Source organism: Ruditapes philippinarum, unplaced genomic scaffold, assembly GCF_026571515.1.
Source record: "Ruditapes philippinarum isolate M1 unplaced genomic scaffold, ASM2657151v2 ctg17135_1_1_1_1, whole genome shotgun sequence".
Classification (NCBI taxonomy): domain Eukaryota; kingdom Metazoa; phylum Mollusca; class Bivalvia; order Venerida; family Veneridae; genus Ruditapes; species Ruditapes philippinarum.
Window position 1 is genome coordinate 1 of NW_026864736.1, and position 18,772 is coordinate 18,772.

General features: G+C 33.2%; 1 protein-coding gene across 1 annotated transcript; it reads left to right on the plus strand.

Annotated features, from left to right (window-relative positions):
- Nucleotides 1-3,516: 3,516 nt before the first annotated feature.
- LOC132726671 (zinc finger protein 808-like) lies at nucleotides 3,517-18,041 on the plus strand (the record flags this gene model as incomplete). Its single annotated transcript, XM_060712014.1, is given in 4 exon segments — nucleotides 3,517-3,569; nucleotides 10,151-10,486; nucleotides 11,460-11,631; nucleotides 17,829-18,041. Coding segments are annotated over 3 exon segments (709 nt in total), but the record flags the coding sequence as incomplete, so codon positions are not given.
- Between the last annotated feature and the right edge of the window lie 731 nt (nucleotides 18,042-18,772).

Below are 18,772 nucleotides of genomic sequence, written 5' to 3' on the forward strand. Positions count from 1 at the left end.
AAATTGGAGCCACTGCTTGTAGATTGTTTTCCAATCAGGCTTATTTAATTGCCTTTTAGATAGATAACAAGAAAGATTAGAATACAATTTTAATATTCCACAAATTTGCATATATCGATAATATAAATTACATAGAGGATGTTTGTTTAGTTCAGTGTAAGATCGGAATATATTTCACCGAGTGAGCACCAAAAGTTATATTTCACGAGTGGCTGCGCCACTCGTGAAATATGAACTTTTGGTGTTCACAAGGTGAAATATATTTCAATCTTACATTAAACTAAACAAATTTTCTTTTTATTATATGCAAAGAAACGTTTTAAAAAGACATTTAACCTAATACTGAATGAAAAGCGCGCCAAATAATAATATAACGTGACGTCATTTACGACGTCACGTCATTAAGTTGGTTCTCAGTTCTGTGCACGCTGGTATTTCACTGAAATAACGTAAGGGGCTTAAATTCAAAACAGTGAAATTATCAAAGTGGTAATTTCACTGTTTCAAACAGTGAAATTACCATTTTTATATCACTGATATATTTCTATAAACCACCGAAAAGCATGTAATAAAGCACTCTCTTAGCAGCTAGTTCAATATACATGTACTATCGTTTCTCCGACGGTAAGGATTGAATACGTGACAGATGCGAAAAAGCAATAATAATGTGAGATAAATGACACGCTCCCGCTCAATATTGCTATGATATCAGTTGTATGCGGTTACTATGATAACGCATTTGCATCTATGCATCAATAAATCTACATATATTTTGAACTAAAAATAGATGGGTTTTTCTGAAGGGGGGATAACTTGCAAGAACAATCAGACATGATTTTCTATCACACAAACACGAAGGCACGCGCACACTCTCGCCTATATTTAAAAAAAACTTCTTTTTTTAATCAACTTTTTTCCGTATTTTATAAATCCGAAATGATGCTCGGGTACTAATGATACTAGGGAAGATAATTAAGCATTTGGTTTTACAAATAACCCTAGATTGTTGCCGTACACACCTACACATATAAATTGAAGTGCCTGTATTCACAAACAATAACTCTCTCTTCCCATTGCTATGTGCGGCACAAGGCATCGGTAGAAGAGATTAAGGGGGCACGACTTAGATTGTATGAAGTTGCCGGTGTCCTGAGTGGCTATACAAAGTTAGCAGGGACGACAAGGAAATAATTATTGTGCTAGGGTGCATGGGCCTCTAGCACAGAGAGTGGCGGGCTGAAAGGCAGGCCCTTTTTCTGGCATAACAACCCTTGTTATATTGACTCAGGTTAGTATACATTCAGGTCCTCATTTACTGCTGTACTCATTTACTCACCCATTGCATTACACACCGGTCTCTCAAATATCGATATCAATAAGACCGGTGTACACAATGAATTATCACCACTTTGTGCTTCAAAATTAAACCTTCCTCGGGAATGAAAAAAAAATAGTAACTTTACACCTTCTCACCATAAGGGCGGAGCTACGGTTTCTACCGAAACCTCTCCTCACTGGTGTCCCCGTAATGTACTACCGCTAACGGTGGGTCAATAGCGATTACCTTATGAGCATGACTGGTGACATGTCCGGGGTCCGTACTCGACAGCACCATGTACAGCTGCTGTTTGTGCCCTCAACGGGCGGATGGACCCTTGTATATTAGACATAGACTACAGACATACACAAACAATAAAGTTCTATTTGTATTATACAAGTTTTATTCGGTATGAAATTGTAACAAAACCAAACAAAAGGACATAATTCTGCCAAAAATGAATCACAAAACCCCACGACAATATGCGTCACGGTACTTGGTGACACTATTTCTGTAAAAAAAAATGGTTAAATCTCTTGAGCAAAATCAGACTAATTTACAGTTCCGTAAAAATATAAGAGATGCGCACGTAATAAGGGATCGCGAATTGTATTCGCCCACCTAGCCTACTTTCACAAAAGTTAGATAGAGGAGTCCAGTACGAAAATGATTAGTGCATGAATATCACGGCGGTGGAACCCTATATATGGATCTCAAAAATGGGCATCGGTAAAAGATACATGTATAAGTGAATTTCCGCTGCTCCAGATGTGAAGCATAACACCAGATGTGACAGTGAAATTAAGTCAATCGTTATGCTTCACATCTGGAGCAGCGGAAATTCGTGAACGTATATTTTTTACCGATGCTCATTTCTGAGATCCATGTGGGGTTCCACCCCGTGAATATGTATTTATGCTGTAAATGGCTGGAATGATAAGAATTAAATCAGATCTATGTCTATCGTGGAAATGAATGTGTTTTGATATGATATATTATATACAAATAAAAATATGCATATTGTTTCAGTTTGATAACTTGCACGTTTGTACGGTGGAAATAGAAATTAAAGAACGAACGCATACGAAAGGGATTGTGTTCATTATGTTCTGAAATGTCATTTAAAATGGTTTGCACATAAAAAGATTGTAAGAACAAATGTTCGATGAACTTTTGTGCAGAAAAAAGAAAGGTACATGTACATGAATACGAAATAACCTAATTAATGCATCTATTATGTCCATTTACATGCTACGAAAAAAATGCATTTCTATCAAAGTTGATTGAAAACATACCGTACGTACGTATTTTCTAATAAAATTATGCACGTGAGTGCCCTATGATAGGGGAATAGTTTGAAGCGTGTTAGAATAATTGACATACAAATGAAAACTTTTATATACAGTATTACATTTATTTTTAATTATTCAATTAAGAAAAATTATATTGTAACGAAAAAACGATCTATTTCAATTTTGTTTGCACTAAAGACATTTTCAGTTTTAGGCAGGCAAAATGTATAATACATGTATATATACAAGTTTGTACGTCTATGTTTAAAGTAATTCGTCGAACTTAAGATTCAATACATGCATGCAAAGATTAAATTTAAATATAATGTATGAAGAGTCTATTTTTGTTCATGAAATTGAAAAATAAAAGTTCATGTTAAAACCAAAACTGTATATGTATATGAAATATCACGTCATGAAAATTAATGTGTCACGAAAATAAAATGCTGCTTTTCGAAATATATCGATATTTATTCTACATGCACTTGGTCTAAACAGCTTAAATGGCTATCAAAATTAAATTAATCTTTGAACAATTAATGAAGATTCGATTTTGAACAAAAAGTTTACGAAGTAAACACCGGATTGTGAAAAAAATAAGATGACTGATGCGAAAATTATTAAATGGTGCTTATTTTCTAAAATGTCTTTAACCATGTATAGTGTTTGCATAAATCTGTAAATCTGGACTATCTTTAAATAGGGATTCTAATTCTCTATATTTTAAGTATACTATTCTTTAGTATACTTCTGCATATTTCTTCATTGTCATAATAGAGGACCGGAAGAATACTATTTTATTATGTTTGTATAAGGCTTTCTTATGACAGTTCTTAATAACTGTCAAAGGTACGATATTTAAAAGTGCGAATGTTTTGATCGAGCTATTGTCTCCCTTGCATAGTCGCGTCCCTCGCCATTTGCATCGCCGGACACGGAAGAATTATTTCCTAGAAAAAGTAATGTTTTGCTTTTAGGCAAAAATTAATGTTTCAAATATGACCATCAATCTGTTAAGTCAACTAAGTGGCATGTTATGGGTTCAATAATTTACATGCCTTCCTTCAGATTTCCACAGGAAATGCTAAAAAGTAAAACCGTGGTTAAACGGGAAAATTTCGGATATGGACTAGAAAGCGGATATGCCCTGAAAATATTCTTGTTTCTTTCAAAAACACTTCACGACTTTTTATTCAAATGGTTACTCAGTAAATGTTATAAATTCAAGAAACAGTAATAAACTGCATATAAATTTATTTGTTCGCTAGTTTTGTCAAATAAGGAGATTGTATTTAATTAAAATGAAAAGTAGGTTGTGTATTTGTAATATTTAAAGCTGTATATCGAATAAATTTCACTAAAACGAGGCTGTTATATTAGATTAAACTAGGCAAATATATCCAGAAAGGGAAGTTCTTTCAAAGATTGGCAAATAGTCGTGTCTGGAGAAAAATTACCAGCCAAAACATAGGGAGTTTTGAGATGTTCATAGTTAAATTGACGTCAAATATATTGATGCGCAAAAGGTTGATTCTGTGATATTTTTATACTGGGTCAGAATTTCTACATGAAAGCTCAAGGCCAAAGCTTTATCAAACACATTGATATTCCCTGCAGCTAACAATGAGAATTGTATTCCATGGATAATTAGATGAACTTTCATCATAATGCTACTTCCTGCAGTAATTGGGCTGTTGTGTTACAGTGTACGTGTGAACGCAGTGTCTATTGAATCAAATACTGGAAATATAATCATGTTTATACAAACAAGTGCAAAATTTGTTTCCATTTATTAAATCAATTTTAGCTTGAGTATTGACTCGCCCAGGTGTGGGCGTCGCACATTGATTTAGTTATTAGGTGCAAGTTGATTGAGCATTAAAGCCCTTGACTCTAACCTAGATTTTTACAGAAATATGACCCTTTTTGGACTTGGAAAAATCTACATTATCAAAGCTCTTGTTTTACTTTCAAACACTGAGAATAGTTGAGCACTCTGTCCGTCCGACAGCTCTTGGTTTTTATAGAATTGATATAAATGTTAAAGAATCTTAGAATGCATAATTCCTTTAGGTAACAATAATAATTACCAACACGCTAAATCAGATGACACCTAATTTGTTACATTTCAAAAAGGTGTTTAAATGATGAATTGAAAGTGGGCTGTAAATCTGTTTCTTTGCAACTGCTACTCAAGCAATATCAAGATGCTGAGCACTGACTTTAATTTGATGTACACACAGGGTTTGACATTAACGGGATTCCGAGGATCCCAAAAAGTCGGGAGAAATCTCTGTGATTCCTAGCTGGGGATTCCGTTGGGATCCTTGAAAAATTGCTGTGTAAATTTTTTAAATTGTCTGAATTAATATCATTGAATCTAGGGTTTCTTAATCGGACAAAAATCATAATCGATCATCGAAAATAATCGAACAACCCTTTTCGATCAATCATCGATTATGTAATCGAAACATTTACAATAATAAAGTAAATATGTACAATGTACATATCATACTTTAATATTTATAAGAATTCCATGTAACCACCACTTTATCAACTGAAATTAGTTTAAAGATACACTATGCTCATCCTTGAGTAAAATATTTTAATCAAATAAATTCATTAAAATCTATGAAAGTAATATGTCTCACTTCCAAAAAAAGGAATGAATAAACTATGTACTGTATGGGAACAAGTTAAAAAAAAAAAGTTGGTCCTTTCTTAACAAAACTGCCAGGTTTTTTTTTTAATGACACTATATATTGATATTGCACCCACCTTTAGTGTGTAGAATAATTTTATACATAACATATCTTCTTTGTGTGAAGTCAAAGCATATTTATTTTATTTTTACAAATAGATGGTGTAGCAATTTTAAATATTTTCTAATGTCATCTTTGAGCAAAGTATACCTTTAAGCTAGCATGCCTCACTGTCAACTATTGTCTCCATGGTCACCAGTATGCTTTCATATTCAATTGAATGAAAGGTATTGTTTCAACAAAAACTGGCTTTAATTTAGAGTGTTGTTATACTACAGTGAGTCATAATATTTTACCGATAATCGATTATTAAACTTTGTAATCAATCATCGCCGATCGGTTCTATAAACGATCAATTTTCGATTATACTCGATCATCGTTTAATCCCTAATTGAATCACAAATATTCAAGAAAAGTGTTAAAAAAGACTGGCACAACTGCAAGGTTCAAGAAAGACAAGAAAAATCCCGCCGGTAAAATCTACTCTCTTGTATCATGTACGCCAGTTTTCCTTTGTGCAGTGACTGCTATCAACTCATTTGCGATATATAATGAAAAATATTTTGGCTAAAGAAACATTCTTGAATAATTTTATATCATCCATTGACTTCATAGTATTAAGTTGTGAAAATTCAAAAAAGAAATGTAATAATCGTATAATTATTACACCAGCGGTGTGTACTTCAAATATGTGCTGATCGGCGTTGCCGGTGATAGCTACGAAGTCAACAAGTGTTTTTGTGTGCCAAAATTCAGTATTTGTGATCATTGTAAATTTTCGTAAAAGATGATGAAAAAAAAAAGATTACTGATGTATTTTTTTTTCTCCCTGCAGTACAGCAAAAGTAAGATTAATAAACAGAATACAAATAATCCATACTTTTCAGTTTAAAATCCTTTTTGAAATTCTACAGCCTTTAAAATGCTAAAAAATATTGGCTATCTAAAGTCTGAAGTGTTCTAAGGTCAATCAAGGTCACGCATAATTTACCGACAAAAAATAGAAAAATCCTTAGGTGAAACATACACCAAATGACGTATATTTCATCTGACAGTTCTTTCAGCCAATCAGTGTTCTGAACTACTGTAGTCTACATGACTGCTGTATGCGTTGAGTGCCTTTGATGTGACAGATGTCAAAACTTAAAAAAAAATCAATACACACAGAGAAAAAAGAATCGGACATTTCAGTGTAAAAATTGAGAACAATAAATTTGGATATTACACATCCTGTCATGGACTTGCAGCAACTTTTTATTTTTAAAAATGAAATCATTTGAAGGTACCCTACTTGTAATGCATATACAAAACTTTTTTCTGAGTAAAAAATTAACAAAATATTTAATTTACAACAATCTATGGGATATTTCCTTTTAAACAAAAAAAGTGTACAGTAAGCTGAAAATCACTTATTTTTTTAAAGTGATCATAATTAAACATTTCTTTTAAATGACATGATAGTAGTTATCCATACCAGAACTTTCTGGAATATGGAGCCTAGTCATTACCTGTAATTTTTTAAAGATCTACAGATCATAAGTGGGCTCTATTTCAGTGAACCCTAGGCTATCTGGGAAAATGTTTCCCCAGTTCATACTTAACTTCAAAAGTTCAAACCCTAAGTCCCATTGCCCAGTCACTTGCATTATACCTTCATTTACAGAAACTGGTTCACAATTATCAACACCAGGGAGAAAACAGGATTTAGCAAAATTTGTATTTTCAAATCGAACTCTTGTTCAGTGAGCTTAATGTTATTCTGTTTCCGTGCATGTAAAAATGTATTAATTTATCTTAGCGGTCCAATTATATATATATATATACTAGTAAACACTTTGAAACACTTTTAAAACTTTAAACAGCAATATTTCCAGAGGACTTTTAAACTACATTTTCTGCATCTGAAACAAGGAAATATATATCCTGTATGTGGTCTTAAAAAAAAGAATTTGAAATCGGATTGCTGCACTCCCTTGTTATTCTTCGCCTTCATATTTTACTATTTTGATCTGAGGAATCCCTGACATTTAGGAGGAATCCCTGAATTAAATCTTACTTAGGGATTCCTATGGGATCCCTTGTAAAAACAGTAAGTGTCGAACCCTCATTACTTAGCCATTTACTGTTTGGCATTAATTTTTAGCTCGACTATACGAAGTATATGGAGAGCTGTCCTACTCGCCCCGGCGTCCGCGTCCAGATTTTAGATTAAAGTTTTGGTGCAGTAAAATATTTTTCACTATAACTTTGTCATTTCTTAAGGTATCAACTTCAAACTTCAAATATATGTTCCTTATCATCAACCACATCTTAAGTGACAAGGTTCATAACTCTAGCACCAATATTTTCAGATTTATCTCCCCTTGAACTTAGAATTTTCCTTAAAAAATACTATTTTTTACTGATACTTCTTTATTTCTTAAGGGATCAACCTCATACTTCAAATATATGTACCTTATCATCATCCTCATCTTATGTGACAAGGTTCATAACTCTAGCACCAATATTTTCAGATTTATCTCCCTTTGAACTTAGAATTTTCCTCAAAAAATACTATTTCTTACTGTTTCTTCTTTATTTCTGAAGGGATCAACCTCATACTTCAAATATATTTACATTATCATCATCCCCATCTTATGTGACAAGGTTCATAACTCTAGCACCAATATTTTTAGATTTATCTCCCTTTGAACTTAGAATTTTCCATACAAAATATTATTTTTTACTGTAACTTATTTATTTCTAAAGGGATCAACTTCATACTTCAAATATATTTACGTTATCATCATCCACATCTTATGTGACAAGGTTCATAACTCTAGCACCAATATTGCAAGAATTATCTCCCCATAAACTTAGATTTATTTACTAGAAAAATGTTATTTTTATTGTAACTTTTTTATTTTTAAAGGTATCTACCTCAAACTTCAAATACTTATTCCTTATAATCATTTACATTTTATGTGACAATGTTCATAACTCTTGAAGCAATATTTACAGATTTATCTCTCTTTGAACTTAGGATTTTCTTTAAGAAATATAATAACTTCTTTATTTTTTAAGATATCTACTTCAAACTTCAAATATATATTTCTTATCATTACACAAATGTTGTGTGGCAAGGTCCATAACTCTTGCATGACTATTTCTAGAATTATTCCCCTTGATCTTGGAATTGATGTTAACAAATGTTATATTTTTACTAATACAGTAATCTACACTTATAGCGAACACGGTTATAGCGAACTTCCGGTTATAAGGAACAATTTATTTTGGCCCGAATTTTGCCCTTCTTTATTCAATATGAAAATATACGGTTAAAGCGAACACGGTTATAAGGAATTATCGCTTATAAGGAACTCATTTCTTTGGCCCAATTTAGTTAAAAGTGCAGAAAATTACACTTTTATAACGAACACAAATATCGGCTATTCGTAAATATATCCCGCATTTTCAACTTTCGTTTTCATTGGCACGGTCTAAAACTCGCGGAATCTACCGTTTATTGTTGTATGTCATTCAATATATCTATGAAAATAAATGTGTTTAGAACATGTACAAGTATATAATAGTTTTCTATTTAGGATAGTTTTGCATGAGTTCATGTCACAAAGATAAAACGGTAATCCCTTTTATTCTCTAATTTCTTTTCTTTAATAGTTTTCCTCGAGTAAAACAATTATCGGTTTTCAACATAATCACAATCACATACTTGCAAACAAAACCCATAGAAAACTTCAAAGTATGCTTGATTGAAATGAAAAGTAATCGATATATTTCATTAGTTAAAGTCACCCTTAAAATATAATAGAAGATATTCAATATAAAAGGAAGAAAATGGAAAATCTTGTTTATTCTTATTCATTGAAAGAAAACGAAAAGCACTGAGTGAAGAAACAAAATAATAATGATATTTTATGAAAAATTGGGAAAGGGAGTAACACTTAGATAGAAATGGCAAAGGATTTTCAAATTCCAAAATGTTCGCTCTCGGGTATTGTGTCTAAAAAAGAAATAAATGACATATTATTCTAAATCAAATGCTCTTAAAAATGGCGGACGATGTTGAACAATAAGATTGTTAAACAAACGTAAATTTGTTCGCTATAAAAACTCCTGATACAAGGAACTAATTCGCTATATGCTTACAAGGAACTCCGGATATAAGGAACAGATTTTGAATGTCCCAATGAGTTCGTTATAAGCGGAGTTTACTGTATAACTTAATACTTAATTATACATAATTGATTTTTCTTTCATAGTTTTGTCCTCCTTACTGCGTCCAGCATTTTATTAGTCGAGCTTCGCTGTCTCCTGTGACAGCTCTTGTTACATATAAATTTACATGGTCATTGAGATCTTTGTGTAGGACTACTGCCAAATATGGTAATTTTGACCGATTCAAGGTGTTTGCCGTGTAAACTTGCTGATGAAAGTACAGTCCTGTGTCATTTAAATTGTGCTTAGTAATTTTGTACCTTTAAAATGGCAATGGAACCACAAACGTGATGAATCATGATAATTTGATATGTTAATTGCTGTCAATTAGCAATACCTAATTTAGTTTTGTAGTTTATTGACGAGCACAAAGTGTTACATAAACATGGTATGGTAATGAAAAACACAGCAAAGTCATTTTTGCTTTGATGTTCAAACTTGGCAAAGTTCCAAAACTTTAGGTGAATTTGTCACTCAGAAATTGGCCAGTTGTAAGAGATCTTGAGTTGAAGTTAATTTTTCATAATGGCTTGTTACTATTAGATTTCTGAATCTTTCAGGGAATATCTAGGATGGATGGCTACCCTGCTACAAATACGGCATCCTTCAATGGGCAGATAGGCAACTCAATTGGACCAATCAAATTTGAAAGTGAGCCCTACCATTACGATGTCAGCAACAACAACCATAATTATGGATACGACGGTTCAGGGACTTATGGGCACGTACCCTTTCAGCCAACCGGATTTCAGTATACACCAGGAACTCAGCCTCAGGGGACACTTCAGACCAATGCTCAAACCCCTAATCTTTATAACAACCAACCCTTAAACCAGTCCTCTTTACCTGTGGCAGTAAATGGAGATAGTAAATACATTACTCCCAAGAAACCCATGGTAAAAATGTTCTCCATTGCTAGAGCTGTCATTAATTTAATCAGAAGTATTTAGAAATATATCAATATCGGACAACAATATTTTTATGATATATCAATATACCAAGTATTAGTTATCTACACTACACTTTTATATCTGTTTTACAATTTTTGTAAAATGCTTGCCATGCGCAAAAAAATTAGGGTGTGTAAAGTTTATGAATGCCCTCACTTTTATATCTGTTTTATAATTTTTGTAAAATGCTTGCCATGTGCATAAAATTAGGGTGTGTAAAGTTTATGAATGCCCTATGCATATTTTTTCAGGCCATACTTTGTCATCACTGCTATAAACAAAATAATAAATAAAATCCAAAAAGAAACAAGGACATAGTTTAAAACATGCCTTTTTTTTGACAGGACACCTGGTTCTGTGTATTTTTTTGGCGAATTTTCATCATTTCTAAACATTTTATTAATTAGCTGAAATTATCACTGTTTTCAAACATTTATCAATAATCAAGCCACAAAAACTATCTACTATACATGAATATCGATTTCATTGATGACAGCTCTATCCTCGCATACATGTATTCTGTAGTATATTTTTTTTAATATTTAAGTTTAGTTAATGTATGTTCTTTTAATCTTAATTGTTAAACAAATTCTTGCAGTGTATGAATTTAATGACTATGTTATTCTTTTTTTTTAAGTCCTTCAACTGTAACTAACCAGTGCTGATGTCTCATTTTAATAGGCTTATAACTTTCTACATGTATATTTATTTTTCAAGGAAAGAAATAGTTAACCATATCACAACATACCTGGTCAGTTTAGGTTTTCATTTGTAATTACAAAAAAGTTTATACATGTAATTACATTGCACATAAAGTACCTTTTCTTATAATCCAAAAGGTTTTTGATGTAGGTTTTGTTTCCCTAAAGTAAAGGTCCATTCCTATCTGTTATAATATTAATTTACGATATGTTTACAGAATTCCAGCACGGAGCACCACTGTGATATATGTGACAAGGTGTTCAGCTCGAGTGCCAGCATGAGACGACATCGAGAAATTCACACAGGCATGAAAAAATTCTCGTGTGAACTTTGTGGGAACAGTTACACCCAAAAACACAACCTTACAAAGCACATGCGAGTGCATACAGGTTTGTAGCTTGAATATTTTCAACCATTGCTCTTTTCCAGTCCTTTGATTAACAAGGCAAGCTTTAAACATGGAACATCTGTTGTTAAATTAAAGGAATTAATTATTTGAGGGTTTTTTGACATGATGAACTGGAAATATTATTTTGACAAATGTGTAGTGTACTATTTGATGAAGGTCTTTGGATGAATAACTTTTGTGCAAGTTTGGAGATCATTCACACACTTGATTTTTCTGAAAACAAAATATTTCAATTGTAAAAATGACCCAAAAATGAAAGCTTTTAACTTAAATCAGGCTAATATTTGCATACAAAATAAGCCAAGGTTTTCAATGTAATTGTGATAAATTATTTTACTATCTCTTGCATCTGTCTATTTTAAAAGTCCAGTTGAATTAAATTTTTTAACGTTCAGATTTCAGAATTCTATTTGTTTATTTTTCTGTTGTTTTTTTTTACCCTGATTTTAACACAGTGATTTGGTTATATCTTGGTGGTCAATTGACATAACAAACTTTCCTTGATAAATAACTAGTAATTACCCATTTCTCTGCATGTGACCAAATAATAAACACACATGATTTTTGATAGGCCAATGAGAGACAAATAACAATTACCTTATTACGCTCTATTTCCAAGATCAAATGTCATGGAGAAATATAGCCTTGCCTGATGGTCAAAACCAGCGAGTGATCCCATATATGAGTGGTTATTAGTCCCCTACCGGTTTAACCGGAGGGGACTTTAGGTTTACCCTCCGTCCGTCTGTCTGTCTGTCAGTCTGTCCACAAAACTGGATCCCGCGATAACGCAAAAAGTACTGAAAATATTTTTATGAAACTTGATATATGGATAGATGGCAGTATGGAGATTATGCTAGTCTTTTTTTTAGCTCACCTGTCACAAAGTGACAGGGTGAGCTTTTGTGATCGCTTTTCGTCCGGCGTCCGTCCGTAAACTTTTGCTTTAAATGACATCTCCTCATAAACCACTGAGCCAATTTCATCCAAACTTCACAGGAATGTTCCTTTGGTGGTCACCTTTAAAAATTGTTCAAAGAATTTAATTCCATGCAGAACTCTGGTTGCCATGGCAACCAAAAGAAAAAACTTTAAATATCTTCTTTTAAAAAACCATAAGAGCTAGAGCTTAGATATTTGGCATGAAACATCTTCTAGTGAGTGTCTACCAAGTTTGTTCAAATAAAAGCCCTGGGGTCAAAATTGGCCTCGCCGGGGGGGTCATTGATTTTCCCTATATGCATATAGTAAAAACTTAAAAAATCTTCTTTTAAAGAACCCAAAGAGCTAGAGCTAAGATATTTAGCATGAAACATGTTCTAATGGGTGTCTACCAATTTTGTTCAAATAAAAGCCCTGGGGTCAAAATTGGCCCGGCCCCTGGGGGTCATTGATTTTCCCTATATGCATATAGTAAAAACTTAAAAATCTTCTTTTAAAGAACCCAAAGAGCTAGAGCTAAGATATTAAGCATGAAACATCTTCTAGTGAGTGTCTACCAAGTTTGTTCAAATTAAAGCCCTGGGGTCAAAATTGGCCCCGCCCCGGGGGTCATTGATTTTCCCTATATGCATATAGTAAAAACTTAAAAAATCTTCTTTTAAAGAACCGTAAAAGCTAGAGCTTAGATATTTGGCATGAAACATCTTCTAGTGAATGTCTACCAAGTTTGTTCAAATAAAAGCCCTGGGGTCAAAATTGACCCCGCCCCAGGGGGTCATAGATTTTCCCTATATGCATATAGTAAAAACTTAAAAAATCTTCTTTTAAAGAACCCAAAGAGCTAGAGCTAAGATATTAAGCATGAAACATCTCCTAATGAGTGTCTACCAAGTTTGTTCAAATAAAAGCCCTGAGGTCAAAATTGGCCCTGCCCCAGGGGGTCATTGATTTTCCCTATATGCATATAGTAAAAACTTAAAAAATCTTCTTTTAAAGAACCATAAGAGCTAGAGCTTAGATATTAAGCATGAAACATCTTCTAGTGAATGTCTACCAAGTTTGTTCAAATAAAAGCCCTGGGGTCAAAATTGACCCAGCCCCAGGGGGTCATTGATTTTCCCTATATGCATATAGTAAAAACTTAAAAAATCTTCTTTTAAAGAACTCAAAGAGCTAGAGCTAAGATATTTAGCATGAAACATGTTCTAATGGGTGTCTACCAAGTATGTTCAAATAAAAGCCCTGGGGTCAAAACTGGCCCCGCCCGGGGGGGTCATTGATTTTCCTTATATGTGTATAGCAAAAACTTAAAAATCTTCTTTGGAAAAACCCAAATAGCTAGAGTTTAGATATTAAGCATGAAACATCTTTAAATAAATATCTACAAAGTTTGTTAAAATAAACGCCTGGGGGTCAAAACTGGCCCTGCCCCAGGGGTGTCATTGTTTTTAACTATATGTGTATAGTAAAAACTTTAAAAATCTTCTTTTAAAAAAGCCAATGAGCTAGAACTTAGATCTTTAGCATGAAACATCTTCTTATGGGTGCCTACCAAGTCTGTTCAAATAAACAAATAAAAGCCCTTGGGTAAAAATTGGCCCGGGGGTGGGGAGGGGGCCTATATACAGGTGAGCGACCTCAGGGCCATCATGGCCCTCTTGTTTTCTTCTTATGTTGAAAATTCTGGTTGCTATGGCAACAAATAGTCAAATTTGGCAAATTTAACACATAAACTGGATCCAGTGATAACTCAAAAAGTACTGAAAATATTTTTATGAAACTTGAAATATGGGTAGATGGCAGTCTGGAGATTATGCACATCTTTTTCTTTTCTTCCTATGTTGAAAATTCTGGTTGCTATGGCAACAAATAGCCTGAATTTCAAGATTTCTGACTTAAAATTTTCAGCTTTTTCACTATAAGTACTTTATTTCTTAAGGTGTTTACATCAAACTTTAAATATAAGTTTCTGGTCAGCAACCACATCATATTTGACAAGGTTTACAACTCTAGCACAAAAATTATCAGTATTACCTCCCTTGAACTTAGAATTTTTATGAAAAAAAATGTTGTTTTTAAAGAACTTCTTTATTTCCTAATGTATCTACTTCAAAATTCATATATATAGAGGATATTCAAGTTTTTTTCTATAAATACATGATTTATTTTCATCGAGTGGTATGAAAATAAATATTTCATGAGTGGCGGTAGCCACGAGTGAAATATGGTAATTTTCATGCCACAAGATGAAAATAAATCATGTATTTATAGAAAAAACTTGAATTTTCTGTTTATTATATACATTTTTCTCTTTGTACATTAAAACTGAAAGACTTTCCCTTAAATTTTGAGTACTGGCAGAATTTAAAAGAAAGTAGTCCGGCAAGACACCAGTGAAAATACGGAAAATATGTTTCACTGCAGTGAAAAATAAATTTTTACAGTGAAAATACGGAAAATGAAAATACGCATTTTATTTCATCAATATTTCTCAATATTTCATTTAAAAGTATATAATAAATGTTTCTTATTATCACTCAACATTTTTGAGAAGGTTAAATACTCTAGCAAGACTATTTCCAAAATTATGTCCCCCTTGAACTTAGATTTTTTTCGAGAAATTGGTATTTTTCATTCCAACTTCTCCATTCCTTATAGGATTTACTTTAAAATCCCACATCGTAATAATATGACAAGGTTGAATGAACATAATTTCCTTACTAGGCAGGAAAACTTAGCACATTACTGTGATATAGACAAACTTAGAACTCATAAGATTTAAGTTCATTCATGTCATTCATTCACTGGTAAAATTGAATGGCCAATGTCCCATCAGAATATTGCTGGGGTTCTAACTGGTAGGGGACTTATGGATTGCTTGTAATACTATGATAATTGCTTGTTACTATTGAAAATAGAACCAGACACTTCATTCAGATTAGAAAAGATTCCATATATGAGTGGTTATTGTAATGGATTTGTATTTTGTAATCTGAGGATCTCTTGTTTTGTTGGTTCAAATACTGTGACTATCAAAGGCAAGCCATTGTTTCCTTGAGCAAGAAACATTACACTTATTCACTCACACAGTCATTACTCAGTACTGGTTTGTTCCAGAAGCATGATTCCAGAGTGTGTTTTTAAGCTTATAGCATCCTTCACAATCCAACTAAAATTATTATACCCCCAAAAACGAAGTTTGGGGGGGTATATAGGAGTCACCCGGTGGTCGGTTGGTCGGTTGGTTGGTCGGTCGGTCGGTCGGTCCAGACGTCCGTTGCATTTTCCTTGTCCGGAGCATAACTTGAAGACTAATGGTTGGAATTCAATATAACTTCATACAATGGTCAAGCACATTGAGAGGAAGTGCAGTGCACAAGAACCATAACTCTATCTTGACTAATTACAGAGTTATTGCCCTTTGTTACTTTTCCTTGTCCGGGGCATAACTTGAAAACTACTGGTTGGAATTAAAAACAACTTCATACAATTGTCAAACACAATAAGGGGAAGTGCAGTGCACAAGAACCATAACTCTATCTAAAGTAATTACAGAGTTATTGCCCTTTGTTACTTTTCCATTGCTTTCTTTTGTCCGGACCATAACTTGAAGACTAATGGTTGAAATTCAATATAACTTTATACAATAGTCAAGCACATTGAGAGGAAGTGCAGTGCACAAGAACTATAACTCTATCTTGACTAATTACAGAGTTATTGCCCTTTGTTACTTTTCCTTGTCCGGGGCATAACTTGAAAACTACCGGTTGGAATTACAAACAACTTCATACAATTGTCAAACACAATAAGGGGAAGTGCAGTGCACAAGAACCATAACATTATCTAAAGTAATTACAGAGTTATTGCCCTTTGTTACTTTTCCATTGCTTTCTTTTGTCCGGACCATAACTTGAAGACTAATTGTTGGAATTCATTATAACTTCATACGATGGTCAAGCACATGGAGAGGAAGTGCAGTGCTCAAGAACCATAACTCCATCTTGACTTATTACAGAGTTACTGCCCTTTGTTACTTTTCCTTGTGCAGAGCATGACATGAAAATTACTGTTTGGAATTCAAAACAACTTCATACAATGGTCAAGCACAATAAGGGGAAGTGCAGTGCACAAGAGCCATAACTCCATCTTGACTAATTACAGAGTTATTGCCCTTTGTTACTTTCCCATTGCTTTTTTTGTCCAGAGCATTACTTGAAGACTAATGGTTGGAATTCAATATAACTTCATACAATGGTCAAGCACAATAAGGGGAAGTGCAGTGCACAAGAACTATAACTCCATCTTCAGTATTTATAGAGTAATTGTCCTATGTTCCTTTTCCTTGTCTTTCTGGACTTATTACAGAGTAATTCAATAAAACTTCATCAATGACCAACCACATTGAAAGGAAATGCAACATACAAGAACCACAACTATCTTTAATTGCCCACAACCATAACTCTATATTTCAATTCTTTTACAAGGTATTCTGTTACTAGTAACATCCTCATTTCCGAAGCAGTCTTGTGGGGGTATTAATCACATTTAGTGATAGTTCTAGTTTCTTAATAAATAAACCAGCAAGCCGATGGTTTACAAAGCCAACCCTCTTCCTATTAAGCTAAGTGGTTGGACCAGAATACTCATTGAAACCATGAATAAATGGTTGAATACAGATTTTTTTTTTTAATTCAAGCAGTTTTTCACAAATTCTGTATTATTGGTATATTTGATTTTCATCATATTCTGATTATTGTACATGTATAATGTCATGTCATATTTACATTGAAACTAAAACATATTTGACCAAGTTCAACACAAGAAAAAATGCAATGTAATGTTCGTGGTGAACACAAAATATTTATTTTTAAGATTATTATTGAAATGTTACTTATGTTGAAAAAATAAAGTATATCAGGCTACATATGCATGCAAGTTTTTATGATACAAATATTAACATCTTATTTGAGAACAAGTCTAGTCAAATTATATGTCAGTTAATTCAGTGAAAAAGGAAAGAGCAAAAAACATGTATTCCGTTATGATGTTATTTCAAGTTAATATGTTATGCACTAATGAAACGTTTGCATTAGATACATCACCACATGTTTGTGTTTGTATGGCTTGTTTTTAACTTTTACTGAATTCAAGAAGAATACACATTGATATTTCTGTGTTTTGTTTTATTTTATCATCATGTTAATTATTATTATTATTGTTATTATAATAACACAGGTGAGAAGCCATACAAGTGCCATGTGTGTGACAAACTGTTCTACATTCATCATCATTTGAAGAACCACATGTTCCAGCATACAGGAGAATTACCGTTCCAGTGTGCCAAATGTAACAAACGCTTTAAACACAAGTTCAGGTATGAACGTCACTTGCGGACACACGAGGAAGGAGGAAATACTGATGGAAGTGTCGCACAGACACCCCCATCATGTAAGTATTGTGTAAATTTTATCTTTTCATACCCTCATTGCTTAAGAGGGGTAAGTGGTGGGCTTACAGTTTTGCCCTTGTCTGCCAAGCTGTCAATCCAAAGACTTCACTAATGAGCGGACACATTACTTGTTGATTTCATATCAGGTCTATATTGTAAAAAAAAGTTGAAAGGCAAAAGTCTAAGGTCAGCAATGAAAAAAGAGGGTAGGTAAGAAAACCCCAATTTATTTTGGCGCGGTTTGAGATGTGATCTGAAAAGTACAAAATATTTGTAACATGCAAATACATTTAAACTTGATACTGTGATTCTTCTTTCAATTTTCATAACAACCTGTGATTTTCCGAAGGGGAAAATATAGCACAATAAATCAGAAAAGGGGGAAAACCTGAAATCGAATTCCAACAACTGAGAATGAAATTTACCCACACATTTTTAGCTCGACTTTTCTATGAAAAGGGGAGCTATCCTACTCGCCCCGGCGTCGGCGTCGGCGTCACACCTTGGTTAAGTTTTTTCGTACCACCCCACTTTATTTCAGAAGTATTACAAGTATGGCTTTGAAACTTACCAATACTTGTTCACCATCATAACCTCCATCTACAGACAAGAGTACATAACTCTGTCAAGGTTTTTGACAGAATTATGGCCCTTTTTTTGACTTAGAAAGTGTATTGAGCTTGGTTAAGTTTTTTGTACCACCTCACTTTATTTCAAAACCATTGGTATT